Source organism: Convolutriloba macropyga, chromosome 11, assembly GCF_964194025.1.
Source record: "Convolutriloba macropyga chromosome 11, txConMacr16.3, whole genome shotgun sequence".
NCBI classification, from domain to species: Eukaryota; Metazoa; Xenacoelomorpha; order Acoela; family Convolutidae; genus Convolutriloba; species Convolutriloba macropyga.
The window spans coordinates 8119035-8137741 of record NC_134478.1 but is presented as its reverse complement, the minus strand read 5'-3'; the positions used below and the strand labels follow the sequence as shown (position 1 = coordinate 8137741).

At 40.9% G+C, this 18707-nt stretch overlaps 2 protein-coding genes across 2 annotated transcripts in view; one reads left to right on the top strand and one right to left on the bottom strand.

The window, feature by feature from the left end:
- LOC142349484 (coiled-coil domain-containing protein 89-like) overlaps positions 1-18707 on the top strand; it is a 188827-nt gene that overhangs the window by 61119 nt on the left and 109001 nt on the right. The gene's annotated exons all lie outside the window — the stretch shown is intronic.
- The window catches only part of LOC142349480 (uncharacterized), a 161565-nt gene that overhangs the window by 140926 nt on the left and 1932 nt on the right, over positions 1-18707 (bottom strand). Inside the window, exon 3 of the mRNA XM_075401066.1 lies at positions 18471-18580. Within this exon, the coding sequence (XP_075257181.1) occupies positions 18471-18580 (110 nt within the window). The remainder of the gene's footprint in view (positions 1-18470; positions 18581-18707) is intronic.

Below are 18707 nucleotides of genomic sequence, written 5' to 3'. Positions count from 1 at the left end.
TATGTTAACAAAGAGCGTTTGTACATAATGTTCCGATCCCGCTCATGCATATTTTTAACTTAATTGTCTGCCAAATGGTAGGAGATAGGAAACTTTCAAAAAATTTTATACTGCTCGACAATAATTGGTGTTACGGTAAAAAAATGTTACGGACAAACAAAAAATGCCACGCCGCACTAGAGGGCCAATGAGACCTGCCAGAACAAAAGATCATGCGATAAAAAAATAAACAAAACAAAAAGCATTAAATCATTATTACAAAAGATTACTTATTATTATTTAAGTTAATATTTATAATGTTTCAGTTATTATAGAACTGAAAGATTATACATGTTCACCATATGTCTCACTTGCAAATATATGGGATATGTTCAGGGGCTATGTGAACAGAAAGAAACAAATAATTAGCACTCAAAAAATTTTAAAAACCGCTCAGTGTCCATGTCACAAAAAAGAAAAGCAATAAGGACTTTAAAGTTTTACAAAAAATGGACGGGACCATTCATTGATGAGACAAAGTTTCCTGTTAACATAAACAAGAACAAAAAGTGTCACGTTCAAAAAAAACTACAAAAACTTTAGAAAACAAATTAAATCAAAATCAAACATAAACAACTGACGTCGGAAGAAATGCTCTCCATCGACCAGTGGGAGCTAAAATCTATTGTGGTTAGAGGTTTCTATATACCACTATAACCGCTAATTAGAGGTTTGACGTCATTAGAGGTTTCTATATACCACTATAACCGCTAATAAATATTAAAGTGAAATAAAAACGAGACCAATTTCGGCGCTATTTTCATTTGACTTTCAGTAGTGAACTGCCGCAAACTGAGTTCAGCTGCCGATTCTTCCGAAAGATAGATAATTTCAGCAAAACGGAAAACTCAAAGGCGCAAAAGTCACTCGAAAAGTCAAATTGGCCAACAAAAAATTTCCATAAAAAAGACCAACACGTTTACAATAATAACTCAAATTTCATTCCACAGCAATTTAAAAAAACCAGTATCCACTGACAGCATTAAGTAAGTTCGTTTACACCTCAAAAAAGTCAATGAGACCGGTCCTTATAATAACAATTAAAGCAGCAAATTAATTATTGAAAATGTTATATTAGTTTAACTGGGCCTCTAGTTAAACAAATTAGTTTAGCAAATAATTGTTTTATCAGATATTAGTTTTTTCACAGGAAAGAATATGCGACTTAATATTAGTTAGACCGAGCCATGAGTCGGGCGAATTGCTCTCAAACGATCGGTTGGCTTCGTCAGTAGCTAGCCACGGTTTAGTGAGGCTAATTTTAGCTTTATTGAAGGAGCGTGAGGTGAGCGCAGCGGGGGCGGGCAACAGTGAGGGGAAAAACGGTGGGAGGGGCGTTTCTGGCTGCACGGGACACTTACGGCCTGACCGATGTGCAGGGGTAAAGATTAGGGGGTTAACTTCTAAGAATCGCCGTTCACATCATAAGTATAAGTCTCCAAAACAGTTTGTGAATCGCATAATTGGACACTAATAAGCTGAAAGGCTCTAAGAGCACTTAATGCCCGCTGGGCGCTACGTTTTTATCTTGTGTTTGAGGACGAAACGTCAAATGGGTCAGATAAAAAAATCGGTCAAGCGAACTATCGCATAAAAAAGACAAACAGGACGGACTACAATAACTGCGTTGAGAGCAATTAAAAACGAGGCACAATTTTTTTTGAACAAAATCAAAGTCAACAGATATTAGGTGTTGACTAAGTGATAGGACAGAGTGCAACAAATAATGCCAAAATTCATAAACGCATTGAAAGTGTCGAAAGAATAAAAACCACGAGCTATTGAATGAAAATAAAAGAGATGCTCATTGGGGCTCATTTTAACGTAAATGGGATCTGCCACAAATGGAACCTTGATATGAAGATTGACCTTCCTGTAATTGGAATGCAAATAAAAATTGGGTAGAAATGGGTGCCCTAATAAAATTCAAATCCAAAACTAGCCATAAAAGTAGTTCGTAAAAACTTTAAACCCCAGTAACTCCTCGCAAAAAAACTAGAATTGTTTTAAATTCTACTCTTGAAGGCCTTCCTATTGGTACCACTTACAGTTACAGCCTTCTGAGATGAACATACGATCGGTCAAAATTAACCGGACGAAAACCCACAAAGTGGGTCGGAAAAAGAAACCATTAGAAGTCACAAAAGCCCTGTCAATGTGATGGACAATATAAGGTAAGGGAGTTACAGGTAAATGGGGGTTGGGGCTGCATTGGGAGGTAGGGAGGGCGTGTGCAGTTTGAAGAGGGAGGGCGACTGATGTTATAGCAAGAAAACTTCTCAAAATGACTTTCGACCTTGAATATTATAAGTAGTTCCTGATTACTATATTTAGTAACTAAGCTAGTATTAAAGTCCAAAATTCGAAAACCGATGTCAACGTTCTAAAACTGAAGTCAATGGTCGAAAAAAAGTCAAAGTTCAAGTCGTGAACAAACTTGCATCAGCTAAAAACATTGCGGGAAGTCCTTAGTTACAACCCACAGAATATAAATTAGCAATTTCAAAAACAATTACTAAATCGGCAGACTAATTGACATTGCGAACCAAAAACTTAATTATAACCAAATGCCTAATGAAAAATATCAACTAACTTTCAATTTGCAGATATTCTGTTGTTAAAGAATTAAAATGAATAATTCTTATCCAAAAAAGCAAGGACCCAAGAATAAAAAAATTGATAGTTACCAGGACCCTTACATGACAAAGAAACAAGGACAGGAAAAAAAGAACTTTACAAAGATGGAAAAATTTTCCAAAATTCATCCAAAATTTGTTCAAGCTCTTTGATAATAACGCCTTCCAAAACCAATCTGTGGCAACCAGGGTCTACAAAACAACTCAATAACAGAATAATAGATAATAACTAGCTTTAAAAAAGAATGCAAAGCCAAATGAAACTAGAAATCAGCAAAAAATAAAAAGTTACTGAAATGCTTGATGTTACTGAAATTCAAATTCTCAGAACCAAGTAGGTCTGGCTAAAAACTGTCTACAAACTTTCCTTTGGGTCTCAAAAAAGCTCCATTGGCCCCTAAAATTAAGATCATTTGAGAAACAAAAAAACTTTCCAAATAAAAAAGAGCAAATTATTTAAAGCATGCATCAACTCTGTGTAGCTAAAACCTAGCCACAGATCCAGCTCAACACTATGAACTAATTTTATTTGACCTATAAGACCAAAATCGAGAAAAAACAATAAAATATTGAAAATGGACACATTTATAAATAATTCTAGATTAATCTTCATAATTCTGTCTCTTTGAAATCCACTCACAAACCTAACTTTCAGCCTTAAACAAAAAATTTTGTCCCCTAAAAAAATTAGAAATTTTTAAAGTATATTAGCAAAAAGCAAAATTTTATAAACTTTGACCATATTCGTGTTGCAACTACCTTCAGAATCTATTCTGTGTCAAAGAAATCTATTCAGTAACGCAACTTCAATCAATGAATAAGCAAACCCATCTACAAGCCCTAGAATGTTTCATTGACATTGAAAGAGAAAATGGTAAACGCCAAGGAACTTTCGAAAATAAGCACAACTGATTACAGGTTAAAACTCGTCATAAATAGAGATGTGCGTATCATTAAAATCACCAAAACTCAAAATGTCGCTAACAACTATTCAACAACCTATCTTTGAGCCATATAAAGTTTCATTGGCCCCCAAGGATCCAAAAATGCAAAATTGACAAAAAAATTTGAAGACTTGAAAAAAGTTGCAAAAATCACTAAAAGTTTAGGCGTTTAGGTTTGCATAACCAAAAAATACAGCTCAAAATAGACATAAAAATATGGTCCGCAAATGAACTTTTTCAATTGTGACAAACGTCAATTTAAGACTAATCTATCCAAAAACCGTAAAGTTGCACAATTTTGGGGTCAAAAATGAAGTGTTAACATTGAAATTACGCCTTTTTGAAGCTCCAGAACTTTACGGTCCTGTAATGCTACTGAAGCCACATGAGGGCTTCTAACTAATCTTAAAGCCTACTGAGCGTTATCTGTTTATCTCGCTTTGAAAGCTGAAATTCGTGGAAAATTGAGTGAAACATCTCACAACTAATAACAAGACAGAGACCGCCAAAACAATAGAAAAACTTCGGATTGTAAACACCTGTAGAATACCATTATCACTCTTCAAGCCGTAAAAGGACTGCTGGGCTAATTAATGGGATTGTAACAAACTTTTTTTAGAGCAATTAAAAAAACTCAAACTTCTATTGACATTAATTGGGAGTCGTTACAATTCAAAACCAACCTTTTCGTTTCTAGAACACTGATATTGAAAGGTGAGGTGAAAAAGTTGCAAGCGAAGTGAGGATCATCTTACTCCACACTCAAAACTCCGAAATTACCGAAAGTACATTAGTGAGGACGGTTTTAAAAAGCACGGTGTTTCGCAGAAGGTGTAAGAATTTCTACGATCTCTTGCAATAATTTTGAATATTGATCATTACAGCTTAAGCTCCACATTCTCCTAACAATCTTACAGCTGTGTCCTTGTCGGTCCGTCTAATCTGATGTTAATTCAGAGCCAGCATATCGCATCGATCACCTTCCTAACGACTACACAGAGCTAAGTAAAAAACAAAACACTGCTCTGACGTGATAGGGAGCGTTCAAGTGCTTAAACGTTCTGAAAAACAGCTACAAAATCAGCAACGAGTGAGACAAACATTTCCAAACAAACACACCATCGGCGGCACATATTAAAACTACTGTTTCAATCGGGATATCGTCCATAGTCATAAAAAACACAAACCGGTTGACGTTGGATGAATTGTTCTCGAACGACATGCGGGGATATAATTTACAGGGAGTCAGAAAAGTTTAAAAGGGTGCTAAAAATACCACTCCTAGAGCGGTTCACACCTGCGACCTCCTTGATGGCAGTCTGACGTCATCGCCACTATCCTACGACGAATTTGAAACTCGTTCATTCCCAATCAATTAGTTCAAACCAAATTCGTTTGAACGCACAATCGCTTAGTTGTATCACAAAATCAAGAAAACAAATGAAAAGCCCACTTGAAATCGAAGAATGCTCCAGAACAAAAGTGCAAAAACGTCGAGCAGAAACTTTGCATAATTGGAACGTATGCTTGGTGGTTGCACACAATATGCAACCATTAAGCTGGGAGAGAGGGAGAGGGAAAGATCCAAAAATTTAGTTGCCTATAAAACTAATACAATCAAGAAAATTGGGCTAATTGCTCTCAAACCAGCGGGCGGTTGGCTTCCTTGGGATGGTTGTATCATTTGGGGGGGGGGTGGGAATCAAGCGATGTGTCGATGTAGGGTTGGGAGGGCTAGACGAGAGAAGGCTCCAAAATGCCAGGAGGAGGAGGGTTGACGTGGGAGTACTGACTGGTGGTGGTGGTGGTGGTGGTGGGGGGACGAGTGAGGGGTCAAAACTTTTTAAGATTGGGAACCGCCCCCTCATACCACAAAAATGTCTTCAAAAAATTTCGGTGAATCGCATACTTAGAGGTTGAGTAAGGCGTGACGCTCAAAAAGAGCTGCTCAGCCGCTTAAAGAACTCAGGGCATTGCCTGTTTATCAAGCTTTTGCGGATGAAAAAGTAAAAGGGTCACACAAAAAATCGGCAAAGCAAATTGCATAAAAATAACACAGGACTAATATAAATGTTCAGAACTTCATTTGAGAGCAATTTATGTTTCATTTTCGAAGCAGACACATTTTTCAGTTTGGGGGTGCGTGCATCGGGTTTTTGGGTGACCTTAATTGGGCAAGGGGGTTGGGTATAGGTACGGAATGGCAGAAACAGTAAAGAGGAGGGGCGTGTGGGGTAAACTTGAGGATATGGTTGGGGGTTGGTAGGGTCGCGTGAGGTAATGTAGGTAGAAGATAAGCAGAGGAGTGTCTCTAACTTGCATAGGGAGGTGGGACTTTCATGAGAAAACTTATTAAAGCCTTTTAACCTCAAATGTTACCAGCATAACCTGATTGCTATAAATAAGAAACTAAGCAACTGTTTATGTCCAATACTCGCTCTACAACAGAAGTCAACGTGTTTCGCAGAAGGTGTAAGAATTTCCACAATCTCCTGCAATAAAATTATTACGGTTTACGCTTCACATTCCCCCAAGTCTTAACGCTTCACATTCCCCCAAGTCTTACAGCTTTGTCCTTGTCGGTCAGTCTAATCTGACGTTAATTCAGGGCCAGCATATCGCTTCGATCACCGTCCTAACGCCTCTACACAGAGCTAAGTAAAAAAAATTCATGACATCAACAAAACACTGCTCTGACGTTATAGGGAGCGTTCAGGTGCTTAAACGTTCTGACAAAAACAGCTACAAAATCAGCAACGAGTGAGACAAACATTTCCAAATAAACGCACCATCGGCGGCACACATTAAAACTACTGTTTCAATCGGGATATCGTCCATAGTCATAAAAATCGCAAACAGGTTGACGTTGGATGAATTGTTCTCGAACGAAATGCGGGGGTATAATTTACAGGGAGTCAGAAAATTTTAAAAGGGTGCAAAAAAACCACCCCTACGGCGGTTCACACCTGCGACCTCCTTGATGGCAGTCTGACGTCATCGCCACTATCCTACGACGAATTTGAAACTCGTTCATTCCCAATCAATTAGTTCAAACCAAATTCGTTTGAACGCACAATCGCTTAGTTGTATCACAAAATCAAGAAAACAAATGAAAAGCCCACTTGAAATCGAAGAATGCTCCAGAACAAAAGTGCAAAAACGTCGAGCAGAAACTTTAAATGGAACGTATGCTTAGTGGTTGCACACAATATGCAACCATTAATCTGGGAGAGAGGGAGAGGGAAAGATCCAAAAACTTAGATGCCTATAAAACTAATAGAACCAATTTAAATTGGGCTAATTGCTCTCAAATCAGCGGGCGGTTGGCTTCCTTGGGGATGTTAGTAGCATTGGGGGGGGGAGCTGGGAATCATGCGATGTTGAGATGTGGGGTTGGGAAGGCTAGACGAGAGAAGGCTCCAAATTGCCAGGAGGACGAGGGTTGAAGTGGGAGTATTGACTGGTGGTGGTGATGCTGGGGGATGAGAGTGATTGAGTGAGGGGGTCCAACTTTTTTAAGATTGGGAACCGCCCCCTCATACTTAAATTGTCTCTTCAAAATATTTATGGTGAATCGCATACTTAGAGGTTGAGTAAGGCGCGAGGCTCCAAAAAAGCTGCTCAGCCACTTAATGAACTGCGGGTATTGCCTGTTAATCCTGTTTTTGCGGATGAAAAGGTAAAAGAGTCACACGAAAAATCGGTGAAGCAAAAAATCGCATAAAAATAACATAGGACTAATATAATTGTTCCGAACTTCATTTGAGAGCAATTTATGTTTCACATTCGCAGCAGACACATTTTTCACAGTTTGGGGGTGCGTGCATTGGGTTTTTGGGGGCCTTGATTGGGCAAGGTGGTGGGGTCTAGGTACTGAAAGGCTAGAACAGTAGAGAGGAGGGGCGTGTGGGGTGAACTTGGGGATAGTAGGGTCGTTGGCTGAGGGTTGGAAGGGTCGCGTGAGGTAAGGTAGGTGGGTGATAAGCAGAGGAGTGTCTTTAACTTGCATAGGGAGGTGGGAATCTTATGGGAAAATTATTAAAACCTTTTAATTTCAAATATTACCTGATTGCTATAAATAAGAAACTAAGCAACAGTTTATGTCCAATACCCGTACTACAACAGAAGTCAACGTATTTCGCAGAAGGTGTAAGATTTTCCACAATCTCTAGCAATAAAAATTATTACGGTTTACGATTCACATTCCCCTAACAGTCTTACAGCTTTGTCCTTGTCTGTCCGTCTAATCTGACGTTAATTCAGGGCCAGCATATCGCTTCGATCACCGTCCTAACGCCTCTACAAGTAAAAAAAATTCATGACATCAACAAAACACTGCTCTGACGTGATAGGGAGCGTTCAGGTGCTTAAACGTTCTGACAAAAACAGCTACAAAATCAACAACGAGTGAGACAAACATTTCCAAACAAACGCACCATCGGCGGCACACATTAAAACAACTGTTTCAATCGGGATATCGTCCATAGTCATAAAAAACACAAACCGGTTGACGTTGGATGAATTGCTCTCGAACAAAGTGCGGGGGATATAATTTACAGGGAGTCAGAAAATTTTTAAAGGGTGCAAAAAATACCGCCCCTAGAGCGGTTCACACCTGCGACCTCCTTGATGGCAGTCTGACGTCATCGCCACTATCCTAAAACGAAGTTGAAACTCCTTCTTTCCCAATCAATTCGTTCAAACCAAATTCGTTTGAACGTACAATCGCTTAATTGTGTCACAAAATAAAAGTCAAACGAAAAGCCCACTTGAAATCGAGAAGAAAACTCAAGAACAAAAGTGCAAAAACGTCAAGCAGAAACTTTGCATAATTGGGACGTATGCTTGGTGGTTGCACACAATATGCAACCATTAATCTGGGAGAGAGGGGAAGATCCAAAAATTAAGTTGCCTATAAAACTAATACAATCAAGAAAATTGGGCTAATTGCTCTCAAACCAGCGGGCGGTTGGCTTCCTTGGGATGGTTGTATCATTTGGGGGGGGGGGGTGGGAATCAAGCGATGTGTCGATGTGGGGTTGGGAAGGCTAGACGAGAGAAGGCTCCAAATTGCCAGGAGGACGAGGGTTGAAGTGGGAGTATTGACTGGTGGTGGTGATGCTGGGGGATGAGAGTGATTGAGTGAGGGGGTCCAACTTTTTTAAGATTGGGAACCGCCCCCTCATACTTAAATTGTCTCTTCAAAATATTTATGGTGAATCGCATACTTAGAGGTTGAGTAAGGCGCGAGGCTCCAAAAAAGCTGCTCAGCCACTTAATGAACTGCGGGTATTGCCTGTTAATCCTGTTTTTGCGGATGAAAAGGTAAAAGAGTCACACGAAAAATCGGTGAAGCAAAAAATCGCATAAAAATAACATAGGACTAATATAATTGTTCCGAACTTCATTTGAGAGCAATTTATGTTTCACATTCGCAGCAGACACATTTTTCACAGTTTGGGGGTGCGTGCATAGGGTTTTTGAGGGCCTTGATTGGGCAAGGTGGTGGGGTCTAGGTACTGAAAGGCTAGAACAGTAGAGAGGAGGGGCGTGTGGGGTGAACTTGGGGATAGTAGGGTCGTTGGTTGGGGGTTGGAAGGGTCGCGTGAGGTAAGGTAGGTGGGTGATAAGCAGAGGAGTGTCTTTAACTTGCATAGGGAGGTGGGAATCTTATGGGAAAATTATTAAAACCTTTTAATTTCAAATATTACCTGATTGCTATAAATAAGAAACTAAGCAACAGTTTATGTCCAATACCCGTACTACAACAGAAGTCAACGTATTTCGCAGAAGGTGTAAGATTTTCCACAATCTCTAGCAATAAAAATTATTACGGTTTACGATTCACATTCCCCTAACAGTCTTACAGCTTTGTCCTTGTCTGTCCGTCTAATCTGACGTTAATTCAGGGCCAGCATATCGCTTCGATCACCGTCCTAACGCCTCTACAAGTAAAAAAATTCATGACATCAACAAAACACTGCTCTGACGTGATAGGGAGCGTTCAGGTGCTTAAACGTTCTGACAAAAACAGCTACAAAATCAACAACGAGTGAGACAAACATTTCCAAACAAACGCACCATCGGCGGCACACATTAAAACAACTGTTTCAATCGGGATATCGTCCATAATCATAAAAAACAAAAACCGGTTGACGTTGGATGAATTGCTCTCGAACAAAGTGCGGGGGATATAATTTACAGGGAGTCAGAAAATTTTTAAAGGGTGCAAAAAATACCGCCCCTAGAGCGGTTCACACCTGCGACCTCCTTGATGGCAGTCTGACGTCATCGCCACTATCCTAAAACGAAGTTGAAACTCCTTCTTTCCCAATCAATTCGTTCAAACCAAATTCGTTTGAACGTACAATCGCTTAATTGTGTCACAAAATAAAAGTCAAACGAAAAGCCCACTTGAAATCGAGAAGAAAACTCAAGAACAAAAGTGCAAAAACGTCAAGCAGAAACTTTGCATAATTGGGACGTATGCTTGGTGGTTGCACACAATATGCAACCATTAATCTCGGAGAGAGGGGAAGATCCAAAAATTAAGTTGCCTATAAAACTACTACAACCAAGTTAAATTGGGCTAATTGCTCTTAAAACAGCGGGCGGTTGGCTTCCTTAGGGATGCTAGTATCATTTGGGGGGTGGGGGGTGGTAACCAAGCGATGTGGGGATGTAGGGTTGGGTGGGCTAGACGAGAGAAGGCTCCAAAATGCCAGGAGGAGGGTTGACGTGGGAGTATTGAGCGGTGGTGGTGCTGGAGGGAGGGGGGATGAGTGAGTGATTGAGTGAGGGGGTCCACCTTTTTTAAGATTGGAAACCGCCCCCTTATACCACGAAATTGTCTCTTCGAAATAGTTTTGGTGAATCGCATACTTAGAGGTTGAGTAAGGCGTGAGGCTCCAAAAGAGCTGCTCAGCCGCTTAATGAACTGCGAGTATTGCCTGTTAATCCTGTTTTTGCGGATGAAAAGGTAAAAGAGTCACACGAAAAATCGGTGAAGCAAAAAATCGCATACAAATAACATAGGACTAATATAATTGTTCCGAACTTCATTTGAGAGCAATTTATGTTTCACATTCGCAGCAGACACATTTTTCACAGTTTGGGGGTGCGTGCATTGGGTTTTTGGGGGCCTTGATTGGGCAAGGTGGTGGGGTCTAGGTACTGAAAGGCACGAACAGTAGAGAGGAGGGGCGTGTGGGGTGAACTTGGGGATAGTAGGGTCGTTGGTTGGGGGTTGGAAGGGTCGCGTGAGGTAAGGTAGGTGGGTGATAAGCAGAGGAGTGTCTTTAACTTGCATAGGGAGGTGGGAATCTTATGGGAAAATTATTAAAACCTTTTAATCTCAAATATTACCTGATTGCTATAAATAAGAAACTAAGCAACAGTTTATGTCCAATACCCGTACTACAACAGAAGTCAACGTATTTCGCAGAAGGTGTAAGATTTTCCACAATCTCTTGCAATAAAAATTATTACGGTTTACGATTCACATTCCCCTAACAGTCTTACAGCTTTGTCCTTGTCTGTCCGTCTAATCTGACGTTAATTCAGGGCCAGCATATCGCTTCGATCACCGTTCTAACGCCTCTACAAGTAAAAAAAATTCATGACATCAACAAAACACTGCTCTGACGTGATAGGGAGCGTTCAGGTGCTTAAACGTTCTGACAAAAACAGCTACAAAATCAAAAACGAGTGAGACAAACATTTCCAAACAAACGCACCATCGGCGGCACACATTAAAACAACTGTTTCAATCGGGATATCGTCCATAGTCATAAAAAACACAAACCGGTTGACGTTGGATGAATTGCTCTCGAACGAAATGCGGGGGATATAATTTACAGGGAGTCAGAAAATTTTTAAAGGGTGCAAAAAATACCGCCCCTAGAGCGGTTCACACCTGCGACCTCCTTGATGGCAGTCTGACGTCATCGCCACTATCCTAAAACGAAGTTGAAACTCGTTCTTTCCCAATCAATTCGTTCAAACCAAATTCGTTTGAACGTACAATCGCTTAATTGTGTCACAAAATAAAAGTCAAACGAAAAGCCCACTTGAAATCGAGAAGAAAACTCAAGAACAAAAGTGCAAAAACGTCAAGCAGAAACTTTGCATAATTGGGACGTATGCTTGGTGGTTGCACACAATATGCAACCATTAATCTGGGAGAGAGGGGAAGATCCAAAAATTAAGTTGCCTATAAAACTACTACAACCAAGTTAAATTGGGCTAATTGCTCTCAAACCAGCGTGCGGTTGGCTTCCTTAGGGATGCTAGTATCATTTGGGGGGTGGGGGGGGGGTGGTAACCAAGCGATGTGGGGATGTAGGGTTGGGTGGGCTAGACGAGAGAAGGCTCCAAAATGCCAGGAGGAGGGTTGACGTGGGAGTATTGAGCGGTGGTGGTGCTGGAGGGAGGGGGGATGAGTGAGTGATTGAGTGAGGGGGTCCATCTTTTTTAAGATTGGAAACCGCCCCCTTATACCACGAAATTGTCTCTTCGAAATAGTTTTGGTGAATCGCATACTTAGAGGTTGAGTAAGGCGTGAGGCTCCAAAAGAGCTGCTCAGCCGCTTAATGAACTGCGAGTATTGCCTGTTAATCCTGTTTTTGCAGATGAAAAGGAAAAAGGGTCACACGAAAAATCGGTGAAGCAAAAAATCGCATAAAAATAACACAGGACTAATATAATTGTTCCGAACTTCATTTGAGGGCAATTTATGTTTCACTTTGGCAGCAGACACATCGTTCACAGTTTGGGGGTGCGTGCATCGGGATTTTGTGGACCTTGATTGGGCAAGGGGGTGGGGTGTAGGAACTGAATGGCACAAACAGTACAGAGGAGGGGCGTGTGGGGTGAACGGGGTGATATGGTTGGGGGTTGGTAGGGTCGCGTGAGGTAAGGTAGGTGGGTGATAAGCAGAGGAGTATCCCTAACTTGCATAGGGAGGTGCGACTTTTATGGGAAAATTATTAAAAACTTTTAATCTCAAATATTACCTGATTGCTATAAATAAGAAACTAAGCAACTGTTTATGTCCAATACCCGTTCTACAACAGAAGTCAACGTATTTCGCAGAAGGTGTAAGATTTTCCACAATCTCTAGCAATAAAAATTATTACGGTTTACGCTTCACATTCCCCTAACAGTCTTACAGCTTTGTCCTTGTCTGTCCGTCTAATCTGACGTTAATTCAGGGCCAGCATATCGCTTCGATCACCGTCCTAACGCCTCTACACAGAGCTAAGTAAAAAAAATTAATGACATCAACAAAACACTGCTCTGACGTGATAGGGAGCGTTCAGGTGCTTAAACGTTCTGACAAAAACAGCTACAAAATCAGCAACGAGTGAGACAAACATTTCCAAACAAACGCACCATCGGCGGCACACATTAAAACAACTGTTTCAATCGGGATATCGTCCATAGTCATAAAAAACACAAACCGGTTGACGTTGGATGAATTGCTCTCGAACGAAATGCGGGGGATATAATTTACAGGGAGTCAGAAAATTTTTAAAGGGTGCAAAAAATACCGCCCTTAGAGCGGTTCACACCTGCGACCTCCTTGATGGCAGTCTGACGTCATCGCCACTATCCTACAACGAAGTTGAAACTCGTTCTTTCCCAATCAATTCGTTCAAACCAAATTCGTTTGAACGTACAATCGCTTAATTGTGTCACAAAATAAAAAAGTCAAACGAAAAGCCCACTTGAAATCGAGAAGAAAACTCAAGAACAAAAGTGCAAAAACGTCAAGCAGAAACTTTGCATAATTGGGACGTATGCTTGTGGGTTGCACACAATATTCAACCATTAATCTGGGAGAGAGGAAAAGATCCAAAAATTTAGTTGCCTATAAAACTACTACAACCAAGTTAAATTGGGCTAATTGCTCTCAAACCAGCGGGCGGTTGGCTTCCTTAGGGATGCTAGTATCATTTGGGGGGTGGGGGTGGTAACCAAGCGATGTGGGGATGTAGGGTTGGGTGGGCTAGACGAGAGAAGGCTCCAAAATGCCAGGAGGGTTGACGTGGGAGTATTGAGCGGTGGTGGTGCGGGGGGGAGGGGGGATGAGAGTGATTGAGTGAGGGGGTCCACCTTTTTTAAGATTGGAAACCACCCCCTTATACCACGAAATTGTCTCTTCGAAATAGTTTTGGCGAATCGCATACTTAGAGGTTGAGTAAGGCGTGAGGCTCCAAAAGAGCTGCTCAGCCGCTTAATGAACTGCGGGTATTGCCTGTTTATCCTGTTTTTGCAGATGAAAAGGAAAAAGGGTCACACGAAAAATCGGTGAAGCAAAAAATCGCATAAAAATAACACAGGACTAATATAATTGTTCCGAACTTCATTTGAGGGCAATTTATGTTTCACTTTGGCAGCAGACACATTGTTCACAGTTTGGGGGTGCGTGCATCGGGATTTTGTGGACCTTGATTGGGCAAGGGGGTGGGTTCTAGGAACTGAATGGCAGAAACACTACAGAGGAGGGGCGTGTGGGGTGAACGGGGGGATATGGTTGGGGGTTGGTAGGGTCGCGTGAGGTAAGGTAGGTGGGTGATAAGCAGAGGAGTGTCCCTAACTTGCATAGGGAGGTGCGACTTTTATGGAAAAATTATTAAAACCTTTTAACCTCAAATATTACCTGATTGCTATAAATAAGAAACTAAGCAACTGTTTATGTCCAATACCCGTTCTACAAAACAACTCGACGTGCTTCGCAGAAGGTGTAAGAATTTCTACAATCTCCTGCAATAAAAATTTTAACGGTTTACGCTTCACATTCCCCTAACAGTCTTACAGCTTTGTCCTTGTCGGTCCGTCTAATCTGATGTTAATTCAGGGGCAGCATATCGCTTCGATCACCTTCCTAATGCCTCTACACAGAGCTAAGTAAAAAATTCATGACATCAACAAATACTGCTCTGACGTGATAGGGAGCGTTCAGGTGCTCAAACGTTCTGACAAAAACAGCTACAAAATCAGCAACGAGTGAGACAAACATTTCCAAACAAACGCACCATCGGCAGCACACATTAAAACAACTGTTTCAATCGGGATATCTTCCATAGTCATAAAAAACACAAACCGGTTGACCTTGGATGAATTGCTCTCGAACGAAATGCGGAGGATATAAATTACAGGGAGTCAAAAAATTTTTAAAGGGTGCAAAAAATACCGCCCCTAGAGCGGTTCACACCTGCGACCTCCTTGATGGCAGTCTGACGTCATCGCCACTATCCTGAAACGAATTTGAAACTCGTTCTTTCCCAATCAATTCGTTCAAACCAAATTCGTTTGAACGTACAGTCGCTTAGTTGTGTCACAAAATCAAAAAGTCAAATGAAAAGCCTACTTGAAATCGAAGAAAACTCAGAACAAAAGTGCAAAAACGTCCAGCAGAAACTTTGCACATGTGGGACGTATGCTTGGTGGTTGCACACAATATGCAACCATTAATCTGGGAGAGAGGGGAAGATCCAAAAATTAAGTTGCCTATAAAACTACAACAACCAAGTTAAATTGGGCTATTTGCTCTCAAAACAGCGGGCGGTTGGCTTCCTTAGGGATGCTAGTATCATCTGGGGGGGAAATCAAGCGGTGTGAGGATGTAGGGTTGGGAGGGCTGACGAGAGAAGGCTCCAAAATGCCAGGAGGAGGAGGGTTGACGTGGGAGTATTGAGCGGTGGTGGTCTTGGGGGGATGAGAGTGATTGAGTGAGGGGGTCCAACTTATTTAAGATTGGAAACCGCCCCTTACACCAGGAAATTGTCTCCTCGAAATATTTTTGGTGAATCGCTTACTTAGAGGTTGAGTAAGGCGTGATGCTCCAAAAAAGCTGCTCAGCCGCTTAATGAACTGCGGGTATTGCCTGTTAATCCTGTTTTTGCGGATGAAAAGGTAAAAGAGTCACACGAAAAATCGGTGAAGCAAAAAAATCGCATAAAAATAACATAGGACTAATATAATTGTTCCGAACTTCATTTGAGAGCAATTTATGTTTCACTTTCGCAGCAGACACATTTTTCACAGTTTGGGGGTGCGTGCATCGGGATTTTGTGGACCTTGATTGGGCAAGGGGGTGGGTTCTAGGAACTGAATGGCAGAAACACTACAGAGGAGGGGCGTGTGGGGTGAACGGGGGGATATGGTTGGGGGTTGTTAGGGTCGCGTGAGGTAAGGTAGGTGGGTGATAAGCAGAGGAGTGTCTTTAACTTGCATAGGGAGGTGGGAATCTTATGGGAAAATTATTAAAACCTTTTAACTTCAAATATTACCTGATTGCTATAAATAAGAAACTAAGCGCCTGTTTATGTCCAATACCCGTTCTACAACAGAACTCGACGTGCTTCGCAGAAGGTGTATGAATTTCTACAATCTCCTGCAATAAAAATTACGGTTTACGCTTCACAATCCCCCAAGTCTTACAGCTTTGTCCTTGTCGGTCCGTCTAACGTTAATTCGGTCAGCCTGACGTTAATTCAGGGCCAGCATATCGCTTCGATCACCGTCCTATCGCCTCTACACGGAGCTAAGTAAAAAAATTCATGACATCAACAAACACTGCTCTGACGTGACAGGGAGCGTTCAGGTGCTCAAACGTTCTGACAAAAACAGCTACAAAATCAGCAACGAGTGACACAAACATTTCCAAACAAACGCACCATCGGCAGCACACATTAAAACAACTGTTTCAATAGGGATATCGTCCATAGTCATAAAAAACACATACCGGTTGACGTTGGATGAATTGCTCTCGAACAAAATGCGGGGGATATAATTTACAGGGAGTCAGAAAATTTTTAAAGGGTGCAAAAAATACCGCCCCTAGAGCGGTTCACACCTGCGACCTCCTTGATGGCAGTCTGACGTCATCGCCCCTATCCTACAACAAATTTGAAACTCTCTTTCCCAATCAATTCGTTCAAACCAAATTCGTTTGAACGTACAATCGCTTAGTTGTGTCACAAAATCAAAAAGTCAAATGAAAAGCCTACTTAAAATCGAAGAAAACTCAAGAACAAAAATGCAAAAACGTCAAACAGAAACTTTGCATAATTGGGACGTATGCTTGGTGGTTGCACACAATATGCAACCATTAATCTGGGAGAGAGGGAGAGGTAAAGATCCAAAAATTTAGTTGCCTATAAAACATACAACCAAGATAAATTGGGCTAATTGCTTTCAAACCAGCGGGCGGTTGGCTTCCTTAGGGATGCTAGTATTATTTGGGGGGGGTGGGAATCAAGCGGTGTGGGGATGTAGGGTTGGAAGGGCTAGACGAGAGAATGCTGCAAAATGGCAGGAGGAGGGTTGACGTGGGAGTATTGAGCGGTGGTGGTGCTGGGGGGGGGGGAGATGAGTGAGTGATTGAGTGAGGGGGTCCAACTTTTTTTAAGATTGGGAACCGCCCCCTTATACCACGAAACTGTCTCCGAAATATTTTTGGTGAATAGCATACTTAGAGGTTGAGTAAGGCGTGAGGCTCCAAAAGAGCTGTTCAGCCGCTTAATGAACTCCGGGCATTGCCTGTTTATCCTGTTTTTGCGGATAAAAAGGTAGGGTCACACGAAAAAATCGGTGAAGCAAAAAATCGCACAAAAATAACACAGGACAAATATAATTGTTCCGAACTTCATTTGAGAGCAATTTATGTTTCACTTTCGCAGCAGACACATTGTTCACAGTTTGGGGGTGCGTGCATCGGGATTTTGTGGACCTTGATTGGGCAAGGGGGTGGGGTCTAGGAACTGAATGGCACAAACAGTAGAGAGGAGGGGCGTGTGGGGTGAACTTGGGGATATGGTTGGGGGTTGGTAGGGTCGCGTGAGGTAAAGTAGGTGGGTGATAAGCAGAGGAGTGTCTCTAACTTGCATAGGGAGGTGGGAATTTTATGGGCAAACTTATTAAAACCTTTTAACCTCAAATATTACCAGCAGATCTTGATTGCTATACATAAGAAACTAAGCAACTGTTTATGTCAAATACTCGTTCTACAACAGAAGTCTCGTTCTAAAACAGAAGTCGATGTTAGGCGTCAAAATTCAAGCCATAAACAGACTCGCTGCAGCTGAAAAACCTGTAGAATAGCAATATTCCTCTTCGATTCGTAAAAGAAAGTAGAATGCCGATACTCCTCTCCGCGTTTTGAAAAAGCACACTTTTGAGACATACAAACTTCGTTCGAGAGCAATTAAAAAACGACTAAAAAAATTAGGGAGGAAAAAAAGAAAACACATCATTACCAAGAAAACCACATCACCAATCTCACTCTATTGTATCTACTAAAAAATGCAATAACAACTTCTAATTTGCGAGAAAACTTGCATCATCAAACATCCAAAGATAAAGAAAGAATACTGCTGGGAAAAAATTGAAACCTAAAAAAATGTTGGAACGATTGAGCGCTGCAATTTATACAACGAAGATGAACAACTGTCATTTTTGGGTAAACATTTTGCATGAAATAAGCTCTTTTAGATGCATCTATTAGCTCTATTCTTTATTAGCTGCATTAACTTTATTCCACACTCATACTAAATCCAGCAATAAAATCAATTTTAGTAAAAAAAAAGTTTGAAAAATGCTATCATTCCCGTAGGAAATTCTCCAAAAAAATGAAATTATCAGTGAATTATTTGCAGTTATTTTACAGATTTTTTCGTCAGAATCATCTCAAAGAAAGTGCAATAAATTTACAGCAATTTATGAGCACGGGAACAACAATTTACTCTGCATCGCAGTATATCAACGTCAAATAAAGGTAAATATTTTCCCGATACTAAGTGAAACTCCGGCTAAAAACTAATACTCCTCTCAAATGAAAAATTACCTTATGAATAAGAGTAATGACTTGTTCGTGTGTCGAATGCTCTAGACTGATTCCGTTTACTGCCAATAATTCATCTCCAACTTGAACGTCAGATCGCGAAACTGGAGAATCTGAAACCGGAAAATATTTTGTTTCTTATCAAAACTCGCACTTTCTTTAATAGCTATTTAACTGAAGCTAATTAATTAAAATTTCGTTTCTCAAGTACGAAAAAGTTTCGTTAAAAGGATTGTCAAC